Source organism: Enhydra lutris, unplaced genomic scaffold, assembly GCF_002288905.1.
Source record: "Enhydra lutris kenyoni isolate GAN:26980312 unplaced genomic scaffold, ASM228890v2 scaffoldscaffold28, whole genome shotgun sequence".
NCBI classification, from domain to species: Eukaryota; Metazoa; Chordata; class Mammalia; order Carnivora; family Mustelidae; genus Enhydra; species Enhydra lutris.
In genome coordinates this window covers 77,138-94,081 of record NW_019154112.1, presented here as the reverse complement: position 1 = coordinate 94,081, position 16,944 = coordinate 77,138, and the positions used below count along the sequence as shown (strand labels likewise).

The window sequence follows — 16,944 nt, the reverse complement described above, 5'->3', positions numbered from 1 at the left end:
TGCTCAGCAAGGAGTCTGCTTGTCCCTTTCCCTCTGCTCCTGTCCCCCACTCCCACTTGTGCTCTCTTGCTCTCTAATAAAGAACTTAAAAAAAATAAAAACATCGCCAGTGGCATCAGTAGTCGGTCTAGCCCTTTAGTCAACAGTGAGGGCTACCTGAATAAAAAATGAAGTCTCTATGAAGTCTCAACTCTTACAGACAACCCTGAATCATGAGTTCCAAATGTGGCACTGTACTGAGGAAGCAGGGATGAAGGAGCACTGGGGTCAGGGCCCTGGAAATGGAAGCCGCTTGGTGGGGTCAAGTGGGTCTATGGAAATCAGGATCTCCCTGAATGGTAGGAATATGAGCATGGGTAAAAGACAGAGAGGTTAGCCAGTGACAGAAAAATACAAACTAAAGTAAGAGAAAAACAGAATGAAGAGCTGAAATACTCACAGAAGCACACAAAGTGAAACAGAACTATTTTTATTTATTTGAAAGATAGGGTGAATCCATCACTGGTGACCAGAGCTCTGAGGCTACACTTTCTCCTCAGGGAGGTGGGCTGGAATGGGGTGGGCTGCGTTTGGCAGGGACTGTGGTGGTTTGAGATCTGGGTAGATGAGAATTTGAGTTTTTTCAGATTGTAGCACCTCTCACAGCAATCCAGAATCCACCTGTGTGTCCTTTCAGCTCTATGTCCCCCATCACCCCTATCTTCCTGGGGCATCCCCAATTTTTCTCTACAAACCTCTCACCTGCCTGGCTCCCCAGCTGGGCCTCAGGCCGGTCTCCCCAGAGTAGATGATCAGGATCATTGAGGAAACGTTGGCTGCGTTGGCATGTTAGGCAAGTCTGTACTGTCCAGCGCTGTCCCCTGCAGCCTGGATGAAAGTGGGGGAGGGGGGGAGTGCCCAGGTTTAGGAGAAGAAAAGGTCTCCTGCACCCAGTTTTGCCTCCACTATTTCTCAGTAGGAATTCGAACACTCCCCAACTTTGAATACAAATTTGAGGTGTCTTAGCCCTGCTTAAAGTCTGTCAATTTCTTGGTATCCCTTAAGATAAAGTCCAGACTCCTTAATTTGGAAGAGGATCTGCCCTGTTTCCTTCTCCAGCCTTATATGTTGGCCTTGTCTACCCCAAACTCCAGGTTCCTGGACTCTAGTCTCCTTGACAGCACCACAAGCTCTCTTGTCTCAGAGTCCTCACACTTGCCTGAATTTCCATTTCTCACTTCTTTTGCCTATCAGGAAGGTAAGTTAGCATTTTAGTTCCTCAAGCAAAGCATTTTACTACACTATCTTGTTTCTTAGTATGTCCTATCAGATTGTAATTTCAGTGAGAATAATGGATCTTGTACAATACTTGACACATCTTAGAAAAATATTTGGTAAATGAATGAATGAATGGTGATGTGAATCCTGTCCTCCACCATGCAAAAATGGGGAGGGGGGTTACCTCTTACAGCAACATCATTTCCCTACTGCCCAGCCTTTCCTTAGTTGGTCCAAGTGAATTTAGCAATTCAACCCAGAGCTTGAAAAAGCCGGAAGCTCTAAATTTCACGCCAGACGCCATCTAAAGCGAGCCCACTGGTGCTCCTCATTCACCCCCATTAGGGGCACTCACGTCTCTGGCGCTGGGTGCAGGTGAGGCCCGGGATGAGGAGGGAAGAGCAGCCACGACAGAGGGTCCTCTTCACCGAGGGGTCCCTGCGGACGGATGGGATGGTGGTCCGAAGGCCCGCGTTCCCTCTCCCATTCTTCCCGCGTCCCGCCCGCAGCTAGATTCCCTGAGCGTCTCACCGCCGCAAGACCAGCCGCTTTGCAATGGTCCTCTCCGTGTAACAATAAAACCTCGCCAGCGCCTGGTTCATGGGGTCCTGTGCAAGGACACAGTGGGCGGCCTGGAGGAAGGAAACCATTACTTCGTGGCCAGCCACACCCGACCGCCTCCCCGTACGTCACCAGACGCGGACTCACCTGGTACAAGAAGCTGAGCCTCTGGAAGGCCTCGCGGTCCTTAACCGGCCCAGCCATCTGCGCCGCGCGAGGGCCTCACGCATGACCGTCTGCAGGTCACGCCCTTCCGATAGCCCCGCTTCAGGCGCCCGCGCACGGCCTCCTGGGAAGTGTAGTTGCTGGGCCGGTGAGCCTCTCTCCGCGATCCTTACTTTGGCGCCACCCTGCGGCCTCACGGACCCCAGTTGTTCGTAAACCCATACCCACCCCTGCAACCCAAGTCCAGGGTCCCTTTCTGAGTTTTGGCTTCCTTCTAGTCTTCCTCAAGCCCATGATCAGTTATCCTAGGTAGGAAAGTCACTGCTCACTAGAACAGGAAAGGATCTTAAACTGCAAAACATTTTTAGGACAGAAGACTGGTTTCTTTATGCAGATAGGTTGGGGAGATGGTTATGTGCAATTTATACCCAGCTAGAACTTCTACCCTACTCTCCCGAAGCCAAAGGCAGATGTCTGAAAGATCTACAGATTGAAGGAACAGAAGTTATACATTCAAAGAAAGCACTGGTACCAGTGGGAGTGAAATTGGAAAGGATCACCGGGGTGATCAAGAGAGAGAAGCAGAGCTTATTACCATTCTTTTCCACTGAACAACAACAACAACAACAACAACAACAACAACAACAAAACAAAAAAACCCCACTTCCTATTATGCAGTGCTGGAGACACAGTAGGTGATCCTAGTTAACTTCTCATCTTAGGTACTGGAGCACAGAAACTTTTGACATCTCCTGCCCCTGAAACTCTCCCCTCTCCCACCTCCCCTATTCCAATCATATACTTCACATCCCTTATTCTGACCTCTGTCTCCTGTTTGTTCTGTTTGACATCCTGTGTTTACTTCTGCCTCATAATGACCACCAGTTCCTGAAGTTGGAAGTAGAGGGATGTGAGCTGGAGTGGCAGAACATGAATGAACCTTGGGATAGGGAGAGGGCAGCATTAGGAGAGTAAGGCCTCTCTCCCTTCTCAAACCCTGTCAGGCCACACAGGAAACCAGGCCTCCAGCTCAGAAAAAATGGCCAAAACCTCCTCTGGGATTAATTTCACAAGGATCCCTAAATGTTTAAAATGTAGACATCCAGGCCCACCCCAGACCTTGATCAATCACTGAGGGCAAACCCCAGGATCACGCATTCTTAACACCAGTGATTCTTAAACATCAACATAAGGCCATTGTCAAATTACCACACAACACAGAGATCACTTCAGTGGATCCTTTGTTCCATATTATGTTTTACCAACCAAAGCATCTTGCCACAAAGAACCACAGTCAAGGCACAAAGGTAAGAGGAGAGTTTGGACAAAGTCCTGTTGAGGTGGTAGGAGGAACTGAAACACCCTCAATAAACTGCAGTTTCTTGTCCCAATCTTCTGTGAACCCTTCATCACCCAAATAGCAGATATTCCAAATCATTTTAGTTTGGTTTGGCATGCATTGCTTTAACCTTTTTTGACAACATATGTACCCTACAAGTTGTTTATTTTGGCCTAATGTTAAAATGATTTACATTCTCTGATAGGGGAAATGGCAAAAGGTGAAGGATGGCAACAAATAAGCAAAAGACTGGCTCCTGTGAACACTAGTTCCAGGCCATATGCACACAGGCTAAAGGAAGTTGCCTATCTGACCCTTCCCTCTACATACCCTCTCTTCTACCCTGTCCTCAGAGTGAGAAAGACTCCATTTCCTTTCTCCCTTTTTGGCTTGGACACCTTAGCCAAGGAGTAAGGTTGACAACTAGGGAGCAGCTATACTTAGTAAAATCCTTTAAGGCCAGGGCTTTAGATAGAAAAACCTTTCTCTTTCCTCTAATACTTGACTGTTCTTTCCAGGTTCCCTTGGGAAAGCAGTGAAGGGTAGATACGTCTTGAGGGAGATACCTCATCTCTGCAGGAGAAAGGTGACTGACTGACATTTTGGAGACAACCAACTCTAAGGAGGCAGGCACTAAGCCAGCTTTGCTGAAGGCTGAGGCGGGGACCCGAGTTCTCCTCTCCTTTCTTCTCACACTCTCCTCCCCACAGTCCTACCTCTGGCCAATCCTAATGGCAACTTACTCTGGGAATGGAAGACCAAGGAAACCCCTCTCCCCTTCATTAGTTGCTAGGAATCTGTTCCTTTAGCCCCTTTCCCGACTTTCTTTCTAATCTTGATGCTCAATCTCTGCCCTCAAAAAAAACAAAACTCCTTAACTTCTAGACCCATAAGAGCAACTATCACTCATCTTTATTTTAGTCTATGGGTACACAGACCCCTCTGACCTTCCTCAAGAAATAGGACCATTCTGGGTCAAACAACCCCCTAAAAGGATGTACAGGGGTTTCTTTTCCTCTTCTGGTTTTGAGCAAGTCAGACCCTCCCATAGCCTTTCTGTTTCCGGAAACGCCTCTCCTTCCTTCCCAACCTATCCATGTGCAATAGAAAACCTGATGGACTTCAGGGAAGTCAACCCCTGGGAACTAGCTCCCCACCCTGAGAGGAGGGAGACGCAACTGTGCTCTCATCCCAGACCAGTCCTATCTACTCCTCCATATAAACCATTCTAGAAACCAAGGTGCTTCTCCTAGACAGTGTAGGACTGGAACCAGGCAGACACAAAGACGTTCCAGCAGGTCACAGGAAGGAAGGCCCATAGCTCTTGACCCTGACTCACCCCAATTATTACCACATCCCTACCTGTCACTCCCAATCTGTTGGGGGCCTGATGGTAAGTGGTGCAGCATTCTTCCGACCAGCCCGGATGCCTGGATAGAAGAGGGGCCAAAGTTTCTCAGTAAAAGTATCAGTAAAAGTGTAGATATGAGAGCGGTCTGTGACATTGTAAAAAGAGAGCGTGCCAGCCTCATAGTCTAGGAATATGCCCACCCGCTTGGGTTTCACCTTGATGTGCAAAGGGGTAAAAGGCGTGGTGGTGGCTGCATATTTGTCCCCATTCCACAGCCGCACCCGCCAGTAGCCAGTCTCAGGGAGTGGAGTCAGCTCGCCCTTTCGGCTCACGGAGTCCCGGCACACGCCCACTGCCCAGTGGGTCTTATCACCCACCTCCACCTCCCAGTAGTGTCGGCCTGAGGTGAAGCCCTCAGTAGCCAGGACACAAGGGTAGAAGGTGAACCGCCGTGGTGTGTCAGGGAGATCCCGGAGTCTTGTCTCCACAAACTTGACGCTCTTACGATCTTCTGACAGGACTAGGTTAGGGTGAGCAGTCTCTGGGTCCAGGGTCACATCCGCTGGCGGGAGAAGCCAGAGTGGGGAGCTAGATGAGGATGGGAATAGCTAAATGCCCCTGCCTCACTCTTCCAGCCTGCCTTTACAGAGCCTGCTTCCTTAAAGATCCCCAGAACACCATGGTTTGGTTAACTTTCTCAATCCATGGTGTTACCTAAGGGAAAGGAGGGAACAATGGCTTCCCTTCTCACCCTGGCCCTAAAGTATACAGTTAATGATCTCTTGATTCTGCAAGGGCTGATTTTAGGGTCCTGCCTGATCCCTTCTCCATCATCCTATGACATCATTTCACTATGTGAAGAAGCACAAATCACAGTCTAAGGGCCAGAAAGAACAGAAAATGTTAAGAAGGATAACAGCAAGACAGCAGTATGGTCTAGGGATAGGGTGACCATTTATCTGGAATAGTCCTGGTTCATGACTATTTTCTCTGAGTAAGTATTAATGATACTCCCTTTCACTCTCAGGGGGGACAAGTTTAGCATACTATTTAACCTCTCTGGGTGCCTATTTAGAAAAGTGTGGGCCTAAGAATAGATGACACCTAACCCTGTTACTCACAGTGAAATTGAAAGCCAGGTGACGGGATGGGCACAAAAAGTGACAGATGGGATAAGTGAAGCCCAGATAAAGTGGGATCTAACGACTTTCTTCTCTGCTAATTCCCTCTGCTAGTTTACTTTTGGGAACAACTCACCAATTAGCTGTTTAAGGATTTTCCTTAGGGCAAAGTACTGTCGGGGGAAATTGCTGAAGTTCTTTTCCAGCTCTATAGACACTGAAGTCACCTCCATGGTCTTCACCTTCTCACATCTAGGAGGGATAGGGAGATAGGGGAAGAAAGGGCAGGGTCAGGGGAAGCTCCATCTGAGTGAGTATGAAGATATTCTCTTTAGGGAGAAACTAAAGTTCTCCATCCTCCCACTTTCTCCCTCCTCTCTGAAGACAAGTACTCACTTACTGCTTTCTTTTGCCAATCTATGGAGAACCATATGGCCCCTGGACAAAGCCTTATTTTAAGAATGAGTCTCAGAACTTTCTGGAGGTATGGCTATATTTCATGCAAGTAGTAATCACTCTCTCCACTCTCTCAGCCCCTTCCTTTGTCTGTCCTGTTTGGACACATTTCCACCCACAGGCACAGGGAGAATCTGGTTCTACATTCCCTTGGAATTTTCCTTACCAGGTTAGTCCTGATGCTCAAAGGGGAAAAGGTAATGGACTATTACTCCCAATGATTTCCTCTCTAACTGGCTTCATGGATGCAATGAACCTTCTCCCACATCCTACCCGGACTCTGCGTGACTTTCCTTCTCCCCTAACTTCTTACTGTACTCCTGGTCTCTAAGCCAAGACCTAACTCACTCAAAGAGATGCAAGAATCACTTACTTTTCCAGGGTACTTTTGACATCCTAGAGGGAAGGAGAAAAGAAAGCAATATTGGTCCTGGTAGTCAAGGGTCCTATAGGCAAAAGGTTCCCCCCCCTTCCCCAAAGTCCTATATCTGTACAATAAGAATAGGGCAAACTGAGCATCACAATGCAAGGGGAAGAGCTCCAGAGGGATCTGAGTACATCTCTTGCAACCTGATCCCCATTTTCAACTTTTGGTTAGCATTAAGCTTGGTAATTTATATCACTTCCAAATGGTTTCTTGTGTCTTTGTCTTGCTCCTTAAGGACACTGGGAGCTCAATGCAAAGGACAGGGATTGTGTCTGCTCTTTACTCTGTCCCCCAAGTACCAACCACACACCTGTCTCCTTGAGGATCAGTACAGACTGGTGGCATAGGAATGAATCACACTTTCCTGTTGTTGTTTGTTATCCCCATCTGGTACTGGTTAATAAACATTAATAACTGTGTGCCAATCCTGATTTGTGAATACTTGGGGTCCAGAAGACAAAGAAGAGAAATCTCTGCCCCCCCGAGGATTTCCCAGTTTAATGTGGAAGGCAGAACACACATACATGAAAGGACACAAGAATAAGTACCAAGCAATACATAACATGCAGATAAATGTACAACGAAGCCTCACTGATCCAAATGCTGGTAATCTGATTTCTAAAATAAGAGACATATTTCCTACAGGCTTGCTAACACCATTCATCTGCTTAAAAGAACAAATTATTTCAAACATTTAAAGGCATTATTTACATTTCAAAAGTAATATATTATTTATACATAATTTCAAGTGTCCTTCAAACTAGGTTTGAAATTGTTTTTTAGCAGTAGGTAAATCAAGTTCCAGGACCTTAAAGTAATGGCAACTACTACATTTACATAATTTTTAATGTGTAGTTTTTTTCACTAATTCAGACTTGATTTCCCTTCTTTCAAAGGGAATTTTTTTCTTTGGTACAAATTAAGCACATAATTGTTCACAAGACATAAGAACACAGAAATGATTAGAAGGGGATGGGAGAAATCAGAGAAGCCTTTCTATAGAAAAAGATCCTTTGAGTATGTCTGGAATAAAGAACTGGATTAGAGAAGTAGAGCAGAAGAGTGAGCATCCCAGGTTGACAGAATGGCCTGTGCAAAGCTATACTGCACTTGACCTGAGGGGCTATGCAGGGGCAAAGGTCGAACCTTAAGCATCTCGAAGCCCGATTGTAAGCACTTGCCCTCCACCTCAGCAGCCAAGTGGGCCAGGTCCCGGCGCTTGTCTCCAAGGTGAGCAGCATTTTCTCTGAGGCGCTGTAGAATGTCTTGTTCTTCCTCCTCTAGTCGTGAAAGCAACATCTGTTGCTCTTCATCCAGCCGCCTATGAAGCTCTTCAAATTCCTTTAAGATCTGTTGCCGGCGACACTCCACGAGTCTCTGAGAAAAGAGGGAAGGTGTTATATTTAGTAGGACCAGTGGGGCCTTTACCTACCCACCATGTGTATGAATTAACACAGACTTCCAGTGTCATTGGAAATAGCTTAACAGGATACTCATGTTTCTCTCCATTGAAATCTCCTTCTGTAAGTAATGGCTCCATCCCCATTGTCACCCTTACTGATTATTCGGGAATGAAGACCACTGGGGAAATTTTAAAAAATCAGTGTTTAAAAAATTTTTAATTTTCTTGGGCCACCTGGGCGGCTCAGTGGATTAAGCCTCTGCCTTCGGATCAGGTCTTGATCTCAGGGTCTTGGGATCGAGCCCCGAATCGGGCTCTCTGCTGGGCGGGGTGCCTGCTTCCCCCTCTTTCTCTGCCTGCCTCTCTGCCTACTTGTGATCTCTCTCTCTCTGTGTCAAATAAATAAAATCTTTTTAAAAAATTTAATTTTCTTTATTAACTTCTAAAAAAGCTGTACTTCTATGGTTTAGTGAAAAGAAAAAGCAAGATGTAAGAACTCAATAATATAATGGCATCTACTATTATGGATACAAGCTATATCTGTTAGTCCCAACTCTAAAGTTCTAGCTAATACAATTTATCAAGAAAAGGAAAGAAATAAGTATTGGAAAGTTAGAGATAAGATGGTCATCATTTGTATATTGCTAGACATCTACCCTCTAAAAACCAGAGAACCAACTGGAAAAGTATCAGAATCAGTAAGATTTTAGCAATGGGTTGTTATAAAATATATACAGTTGACTGTTGAACAAAACAGTCTGTGAAGGTCCATTATATATATACACGGATTTTTTTTTCCCATAAATAGGTTGTATAAAGGTCTTTTTTCCCTTATGATTTTCTTAATAACATTTCCTTTTTCTAGCTCACTTTATTGTGAGAATACAGTATATAATACAAATAACATATAAAATAGGTGTTAATCACTGTTTATGTCATCTCTAATGCTTCTGGTCAACAGTAAGGTATTAAGAGTTAAGTTTTTCAATGATATGGATGGAACTACAGGGTATTATGCTAAGTGAAATAAGTCAGTCAAAGAAAGACAAATATCATATCATTTCATTCATATGTGGAATTTAAGAAACAAAACAGGAGCATAGGAGAAGGGAAGGAAAAATAAAATAAGATGAAACCAGAGAGGAAGACAAACCATAAGAGACTCTTAATCATAGGAAATAAACTGAGGGTTGCTGGAAGGGAGGTGGGTGGGGGGATGGGGTAACTGCGTGATGGGCATTAAGGAGGGCATGTGATATGAAGAGCACTGGGTGTTATATGCAACTGATGAGTCACTAAACTCTACTTCTGAAACTAAAAAAAAAAAAAAGAGTTAAGTTTTTGGGGAGTTGAAAGTTATATGCAGATTTTCCTCTGCACTGCTAATCTTGTTCAAGGGTCAACTGTATATTGATTTCAGCAACAAACCCGTTAAATAGTTTCAAGTCACTTCAGAGAACTGACAGTTCCCATCCCAGGATTAGGTTCCAGAGTTTGTGAATTAGTTGTTGAAATTTGAAACATGTTTTCTCTCAGCTACCACACAAAATTAAATCTCTAATCTTCCTGAAATTTGATAATATAGGCCTAAAACACCAGCCATAATACTTTCTGAAAGTTATCACTTAGCATGTCCTTCCTTCTGTACTTCCACTGCAACAAATGATCTGCCCAGATGGGAGTCTCCAAGTGTCATATGACTGATGAGGAAAAGTAAACCCAAGAGCGAAGTAAAAGAGAAGCAGAGACAGGGACTCTGGAAATAAAAAGTAGATAGGGACTGAAAGGCAGGGCTGAGGGTGAATAGAGAGGGGCTGCAAAGCCAGTGTGGGTCTTAGAAGCTCAGCGTTTCTGGATTTCAAGCTAGTTCTCAGCAGAGGCTGGCTAGCTCCAGTTCTGGAGCTGCTGCTGCTTCCCATTTCACTGGTGGCTCCTCAGGTGCACAGTGGAACAAAATATACTCTTAAAACATTTACCCTGTGAAAATTATAAAAGGAAAACTCACTAAAATGAAGGTAGGATGCCAGCAGGGGGAGCTCAACCGCTGGTCAGTTGTAGACCCAACCAGAAGAGATGTACCTTGTAAGTCCATAATATCTTACCACCCCAACAGGAGAAAGAAAGGTTTGTTTTTTGCAGGGCAACAAGCCCAGCCAGTGACAAACTGTTAGTCAATGAAAAGTCCCTATACTCTGAACTCCCAGTTTACTTCAAGGACTCTTCATTTATAAGAGTCCCTCCTAAATACCCCCTTTCCTCTTTAGAAGAGTGGTCCTCTCCTTTGTTCTCTAGACTTGCCTATGGCTTTGCCTTAGCTTGCTTGCCCTGAATTGCAATTCTCTGCTATTCCTGAATAATCTCACTGATGCAGGTAAAATAACTGAATTTTATTTCTTAACCCCTAAGTAAAACACAACTTTTTTCTTGGTGTGTGTGCACACATGTGTGTGTTAGTATATGTTGAGAGGTGATGTATGGGTAGAATTTAGGATTCATACCTGTGGTAAATAGGAAGCAAAGGGCTGTCTTTTATATAATTCCATAATCCCTTCTCTTTTTTCCCACTCTATATATGTAGGGCACTGGTTCTTAATGAGGATTTTACTTCCCACTAGAGATATTTTGGAAACAAGGGGCATTTTTTTGTTTGCCATAACTGGGAGTACTCTAGTAAGGCTGCTAACATGCCAGTATGTGAGATAACTCTGCAATATGCACTGTCCTGCACTATTTTCTATGTTCTGCTATATATTTAAAAACATAAGCCTGGACTTGAATGTCATTTTATACATAAACAGAGTAATTTGTACCGTTTTAATATACCTGAAGTTTTTAGAAATGGCTGAGTAAAACTAAGACTGTATTTTTTCTTAGAACTTTACCAAAAGTTACTTATTTTGAAAAATTATGTCACGAAGAGCTAAGCTGCTTGTGGTGCTTGACAACACTACTATGCAATTATTTCAGTCTGAATTTGTATTTGTGGCATTGTTGATGATGTCACATATAGGTACAAGGATAAAACTACATTGTGGTGTCTTTCAGGGTAGCTGTGCCCAAATACTTATATATCAGATTTTATTTAAATCACTTTCCTTTATGTTGTATGTGTGTGTATGTATTTGGGCATAAGTCTCTTTTTAAAATTACACAGATAAGTTATTTTATCTTTAACTTTCACTTCAGCATCATTAATTACTAATTATTTATGTTTAAAAGGGGCACTGGGCCTGAATTTGGAAGTAGGGATGAGGGAGAGGTAGGAAGGAGAATTCAAATGGTCACAAAAGGAATGTTGGTGGTAGTTTCAGAGACCACTGAATTTTCAAAAACACCACAGTTCTGTTCAAAAAAATTTTTTATTCCCCTCTTTATCCTTTACCTTTAAGAAGGTGATCAACAGGAACAGGAAAGTTAATGACTGGGAATAAGCTTCGTTTTCACATATTTTAAGTTTCTCAGGAGCCCTCCAAAAGAACAAAGAACTTTTTTTTAAAGTTCACCTTTGCAATCAAAATTAGTTAAAATTTTAAAAAATTCAAATGCTTGCTTTATTCAAATATATAAAGGACTAAGGTAATACTTAGTAATACTTAATCATACTTGCTTTCTGTCAAAATGTTGTCATTGTTAAAAAATTAGTGTCTCTACTATTTTCAAACTTGCGTTTAATTTCTGGTGATCCCAGAATCTCAATTCCAAAAACTCATTATTTCTTCTGGAAGCTTTTAATGAGGTCAAATTTCTATGTTGTCTTCTTATGAATTTGCAACTGTGCTTTTTGTGCCATGTCATTATATATTTTCTCCACTTGACTATAAGCTCAAGCAGGACAGGGACTATTTTTGATCATCATTGTTCCCTAGTGTCAGAATTTGGCCTATACTGGAAGCTTAGTACATACTTATTGATTCATGCAGAGCTAGTATCCCTGATTTTGCCACATATTGGCTGTGTGATTTGGACTAAATAGTTATTCAAGTTTTGTTTCCTCCTGTGATAACTGAGGATAATAATACCTACTTTACTAAGTTCATTTTTGCTAACGATGACCTTCAGGACTCCCTTTTCCTTTGTGTTATCGCTCCTCTAGGTCCCACATGTTCATTGGCCTGAACTCTTAAAACTCTAACCTGGGCAGAACCTTAAAATCGAATGCAACCCTGTAAGTTTGGAATGTCATGGCATCCAGTGAATTCATACATGGGACTCAATAAATAGTTATTACTGCCACTATTAAGAATTGTTCACTGTCCAATAAAACAAGACAGATAGCACAATATCATGCTACAAATGTGGTAATGCTATGAAGAAGAAGCAAAATTATATACAAATTAAGAAAGTTAATTTCTGAAGAGTCAAGGAAGGTTGCATAGCAAGTGGCTTTTATCTTACCTGAAGGATAGATAGGATCCTATAGATGTAGGATGGAGAGCAACAGTCTAGTAATGAACTAACATCATCTAACATACCTGAACTTACTTAAGAGAATGTGGTCCTAAAGTCACTGGGTAGTTCTGGGAGCTCTTTGTCTGTTTCTTCCTTCTTTCTCCCCAGAGAACCTTCCAAGTTCTTCTGAGTTCTCCTCAATCCCTCTAAGAAACTCCTATCCCTGCTCTCTCCTTGATTTACAAGAAAAAAGGAGACCAACGGGCATGAACTCTCTCAACTTGCCACATGTAAGATGTTCTGTCTGTCCTTCCTTCACTTCCTACATCTTTCTCTTCAATACTTAATTCATGAAAAATAATTTCAGTACAATGTATAATGACAAAGAAGCCTAATAAAATACCATTATTTTTGAGAGAACAGCATTTTTTGAATGAATCAGACCTGGTGGATTAAATAATGTGTGGTTAACTGACTGCAGAGCAGCCCAAATGGAATCACCTGCCTTTACCTTGAGCTCTCCAGGCTTCTTCTCCTCAGAGGACTTGCAGCGGGTGATCTCCTGCAGCTTCTGCTCCAGGGGCTCCAGGCACTTCTGCAATTTTTCCTGAGGGTGGAAGTGGGAGAGGGGGCATTTGGGGTTGGCTGGCACATCCTACATTCAGAGGTTAACTCACTTATTTTAAACCCATTTATTTGCTTCCTATCCATCTCATCACCTCTTGATCCCACTTCCTTCCTTGCCTGTCATTTGGGGTGTCAATTTCTGGTCCCTCCTCCTGCCACCAGCCTGTCCCCATCATATTCCTTGCTCACCAAACTTTCCTCTCACTGAATCTCACAGTTGTCCAGCTGTCACCAACTCCGTGTCTTTCCCCAATCCTATCATTTTCTTACTCAAGTGGCTGCCTTTTATGGTCAAAGTGACTTTCTGTATTCTGGTATCCTTCTTTACACTTGTCCTCCTATCCAACTCAAACCACCTACAAATATAATAAAGTCTTTATTACTTAGACTGTAAACTACTTTAAATCTTGTGTCCAAGATTTTATTAACATAATTAAAAAAATACTTGGTCAGTGCTAAGATATTAAAATCTTTAGTTCTTATTACACGAACATTTACCCTGTGTCCCAACAGTAATTAAATCAGTTACCACATTATCTATTATCTAGGCAGATACAAATGGCAGACAAGTACAGCTTAGTCTGGTGGGGGATCAGCCTAATGAATGTTATCTATTCCCACTACCAATGGGAATATAAGGAACATTCTGAGTAGGGGGACAGAATGAAGAAATCAAACCACTTTTCAGTTCTTCCTAAATTTGATCATCTCCAAGTGGTTTCGTTTCATTCATTTATAAAAAATGATACGTTGTAAGACCACACAAACCAATATTCCATGTAAGACTCAAATGATGTTAGGAAAAGTCAGAAAGCAATTTTGAGGCACTGCTCAAAACTTGTCATGCTTGAGGATAACTGATCAGATGTACTGTGTGCCCTCTGTCTATGTAGCTCTGAGGGGACTAGAGAGTAAGGACCAGATACAGTCTTGCCCTCAGGAGCTTAGGATCCTCTACCCAGGGAGTCTCCCATCCTCTGCACTCCTCCCTCTTGCCCCACATTGGTGTCATGTGTCTGGTTCCCCACCTTGTACTCCTGTGTGGCATCATCCAGTGGCACGACGGTATGGGCCCGGTGGGTGTGGGAAATTGCACATATCAAACATACAGCCTCCTGGTCCTCATAGCAAAAGAGGCTAAGGGCCTCATGGTGCTGGGGGCAGAGGCTTTCATCTCGGATCTTCCGCTTGACAGCCTGGAGCTGCTTGGCTATTTCCACCATACTGCCTAGTTGTCGATTAGGCCGGAGACTGCGGTAGCGGGATGTCTTTCGACAGACAGGACAAGGGAAGTCCCTCTCTAGGTCCTCCCACCAGCGGGTGATGCAAGCTTTGCAGAAGTTGTGCCCACACTCAATGATGACAGGCTCCTTCAGATACTCCAGGCACACAGAGCAACTCGCTTCCACCTGTAAGTTTTCCAGCGCCGCAGCTGTGGAGGCTGCAGAGGCCCCAGCATCTAAGAGACTTGTCTCTGCCATTATTTAACTTAGGGATGGAAAGGGGGCAGAGAAAGATAAATATTAGTTGGAAGTTTAGTTTTTTGGTATCCCTGGCCTGACATTTACTCCCATGATAAATCCTAACTCTGGTTAGTCCTATTTTGGTATTTTACTCTTCCCTTCCACTAGATTCAACTTTTTTTTTTTTTTTTTTAAAGTAGGCTCCATGCTCAGTGTGGAGTCCAACACAGGGCCTGAACGCAGGACCCTGAGACCTGAACCAAGGTCAGGAGTTGGACACCTAACTGACTGAGCTATCCAGGCACCCCTCACCCTCGTTTTTGTTTCTTTCCAAAACCTGTGACTCCCAGCCACCAATCTATTTTTTTTTTTTTCCTCCTCAACACAGACACCCAACACCCATCTCTTTTGTCTTTACCTCTGCTTTTTCATTAGAGGCTTCCTTCAATCCTACCCCAGCATACTTCTCCTGATCCAGACTTATCCCACATGTGTCTTAAAACCAGACCAATGTATCCCTGGTTTGACATATTTTTCTAATAGACGAGAAAGGGGCTTGGGAAACTGAAAGGTGCTATAAAAGTCAAAGTATTATTTAAGATTTCTTAAGTATATTTTAAGGTTTAATATGACAGAAGAATTTTATTACAATAGCTTCCTGAAGCATAAGCTTCTCTGCCACTGTTCTCTCACTCTTTCAAAGGGTGAAAAAAGGAATAAGTTAGGCAAGAGTAACAAGCTCTTCTTTTCAGGAAATTTGAAATTACTCTTTATTAGACTAGTCTAGAGAAAGTGTGCCTCTTGGCCTCTTGTGATTCACACAACATCCCATATCTTTGTGTGCACTTGGATATTTGGAACTGCTGAAGAGTGATAAATAGGTGGCAACTACACTAAAGAGTATATTAGTACATACTTCTTGAAAAAATATACTTCTTGGAAAGAGGGCTGAGGAAGTCTTTTCTAAATATTCAGCAGTGATTGGAGTCTTTTGAAACAGCCACTGAAAACTAATTCCTTGGAGGTACTGTACCTCCAACTAATAGGTTCTAGAGTGGTTGGGAATTAGAGAAAGAAAAGAGTCAATCAAAGTCTCCCTCAAGTGAAGGCTCAAAATACTGGAAATGCATCAAAGGGATTTATAAAGCAGAAGGCTGGTCCCCCACTCCTTCCTTGAAAATCACCACTTTTATCCATGAAATAGTTGATTTCTCTATCTACCCCCTCTTCCCCTCCACACCAAGAGACCCAACAGAAGAAAGGAAATTTAGTAGGTCTAAGTGCTAAGAGAAGAGTGGCCATGTAATGAGTTGGGTTAACAATGATTATTGTATATACTGATGGCACACATGAAAAGTGTTTTAATTTGGAATAGGAACTGATAACTTATTTGGACCTGAACTCTTCCCTCAACCAGGAGAGAAGTTCAGTGAGATGATTCTTCTTTTCCGAAGGGAAACCAACTTCAACTAGTGAACCTGCCCCCTTCTTCTAGAAATTAGGCAGCCTCCTCACCTGGGGTGAGTTGAACTGTACGCAGAGTTAGGGACCAGGATGGATCTAGACTGGCAAATAAGTGGTGTGAAAGAGAAATGGGGAAAAGGTTAGGAAAGCAGAGAGAGGACTTGAAGTTACAACCCAGAGTGAGGTGTCTCTGGGTTGGTCATTTCTTTCCCTCTATTCCTAGTGTCTCTGTAGAAGGGCAAACTTCAGGGACATCCTTATTTTGTTTCTACCACTGTCTGGGGTCCCACCTTGCGACCCTTTCCTGAGCGTCGTCCACAACTCAGTCCCACCCTCGTCTCCATCTTCTCTCGCCAGATCTGGCGTAAGGGGATTGGAGAGGGGGAAAGGAAACGTAGTGGTTGACAGGGAGGGAGGAATGCGTGTCCAGGTGAGGAGGAGGTGTGACGTGAAGGTGGGATGCCTGCAGCTATGACGCAGCCGAGGCCCGCGGTGACGGCGTCAGAGTTTCACCCGGGGAGGTGAGCGGCAGCGGGACGGGGGAACGGCGGGGTAGCCAAGCAACGCCGGACGCGCTGACGTCGCCGGGGCGGCAAAACGTCCGCCCGGGCCCGAGGCGGGCGGAGGCAGCTGTGGTTACGTGCGGGGGGCCGGTGACGCAGTCGCGGGGCGCTGGGACGCGGCGTGCGGAGCCGGCCGGCAGGGGCAGGCCCCAAGGCCCGGGCGCGGCGGCGGGACAGCACCTACCTTCCCGGCTTCAGGTCCGGGAGTGCGGGGCGCGGAGCCGCCGGAGCGCAGCCTCCCTCCTTCCTCCTCCCCCCCGCCCCCGCCCCGCAGCGCGACACACAATACTCGCCGGAAGCGGAAGCCGCGCGGAGAGGCTCGTGTCAGTGGAAGTCGGGGTGTCGGCTGGTCGCCGCGG

General features: G+C 44.2%; 2 protein-coding genes across 7 annotated transcripts; both read right to left on the bottom strand.

Annotated features, from left to right (window-relative positions):
* Positions 1–453: 453 nt before the first annotated feature.
* LOC111152516 (ribonuclease P/MRP subunit p21) lies at positions 454–2,602 on the bottom strand. Of its 4 annotated transcripts, none has more exons than XM_022511005.1 (5): positions 1,966–2,602; positions 1,789–1,889; positions 1,613–1,695; positions 735–867; positions 454–596 (listed from the first exon to the last, which is right to left on the bottom strand). In XM_022511005.1, the coding sequence occupies exons 1-5, from the start codon at positions 2,020–2,022 to the stop codon at positions 536–538; spliced, it is 435 nt and encodes a 144-aa protein (XP_022366713.1). In that variant the 5' UTR covers positions 2,023–2,602; the 3' UTR covers positions 454–535. The 4 variants fall into 4 exon arrangements, with proteins under 4 accessions (XP_022366713.1, XP_022366712.1, XP_022366710.1 ...); XM_022511004.1 differs by having other exon boundaries at positions 742–867; XM_022511002.1 differs by having other exon boundaries at positions 454–867.
* LOC111152515 (E3 ubiquitin-protein ligase TRIM39) lies at positions 2,600–16,845 on the bottom strand. 3 transcript variants are annotated; one of them, XM_022511000.1, is made up of 9 exons: positions 16,074–16,832; positions 14,124–14,583; positions 12,980–13,075; positions 7,824–8,054; positions 6,624–6,646; positions 5,931–6,046; positions 5,051–5,235; positions 4,685–4,752; positions 2,600–2,923 (listed from the first exon to the last, which is right to left on the bottom strand). In XM_022511000.1, exons 2-9 carry the CDS (start codon positions 14,574–14,576, stop codon positions 2,842–2,844), a joined length of 1,254 nt encoding a protein of 417 aa, XP_022366708.1. In that variant the 5' UTR covers positions 14,577–14,583; positions 16,074–16,832; the 3' UTR covers positions 2,600–2,841. The 3 variants fall into 3 exon arrangements, with proteins under 3 accessions (XP_022366708.1, XP_022366709.1, XP_022366707.1); XM_022511001.1 differs by lacking the exon at positions 2,600–2,923 and having other exon boundaries at positions 3,208–4,752; positions 16,074–16,829; XM_022510999.1 differs by lacking the exon at positions 2,600–2,923 and having other exon boundaries at positions 3,208–5,235; positions 16,074–16,845.
* Positions 16,846–16,944: the final 99 nt, after the last annotated feature.

Coding starts and splice junctions, on each gene's coding strand:
- LOC111152516 (XM_022511002.1), bottom strand. CDS start 2,022: ATGGCTGGGCCGGTTAAGGACCGCGAGGCCTTCCAGAGGCTCAGCTTC. Junction 1,696..1,788: donor AAGCGGCTGGTCTTGCGGCG/GTGAGACGCTCA, acceptor ATCCGTCCGCAG/GGACCCCTCGGTGAAGAGGA. Junction 868..1,612: donor CTGCACCCAGCGCCAGAGAC/GTGAGTGCCCCT, acceptor ACTTTCATCCAG/GCTGCAGGGGACAGCGCTGG.
- LOC111152515 (XM_022510999.1), bottom strand. CDS start 14,576: ATGGCAGAGACAAGTCTCTTAGATGCTGGGGCCTCTGCAGCCTCCACA. Junction 8,055..12,979: donor AGAAGCCTGGAGAGCTCAAG/GTAAAGGCAGGT, acceptor CTCTTTTCTCAG/AGACTCGTGGAGTGTCGCCG. Junction 5,236..5,930: donor AATCCTTAAACAGCTAATTG/GTGAGTTGTTCC, acceptor TTCTCCCGCCAG/CGGATGTGACCCTGGACCCA.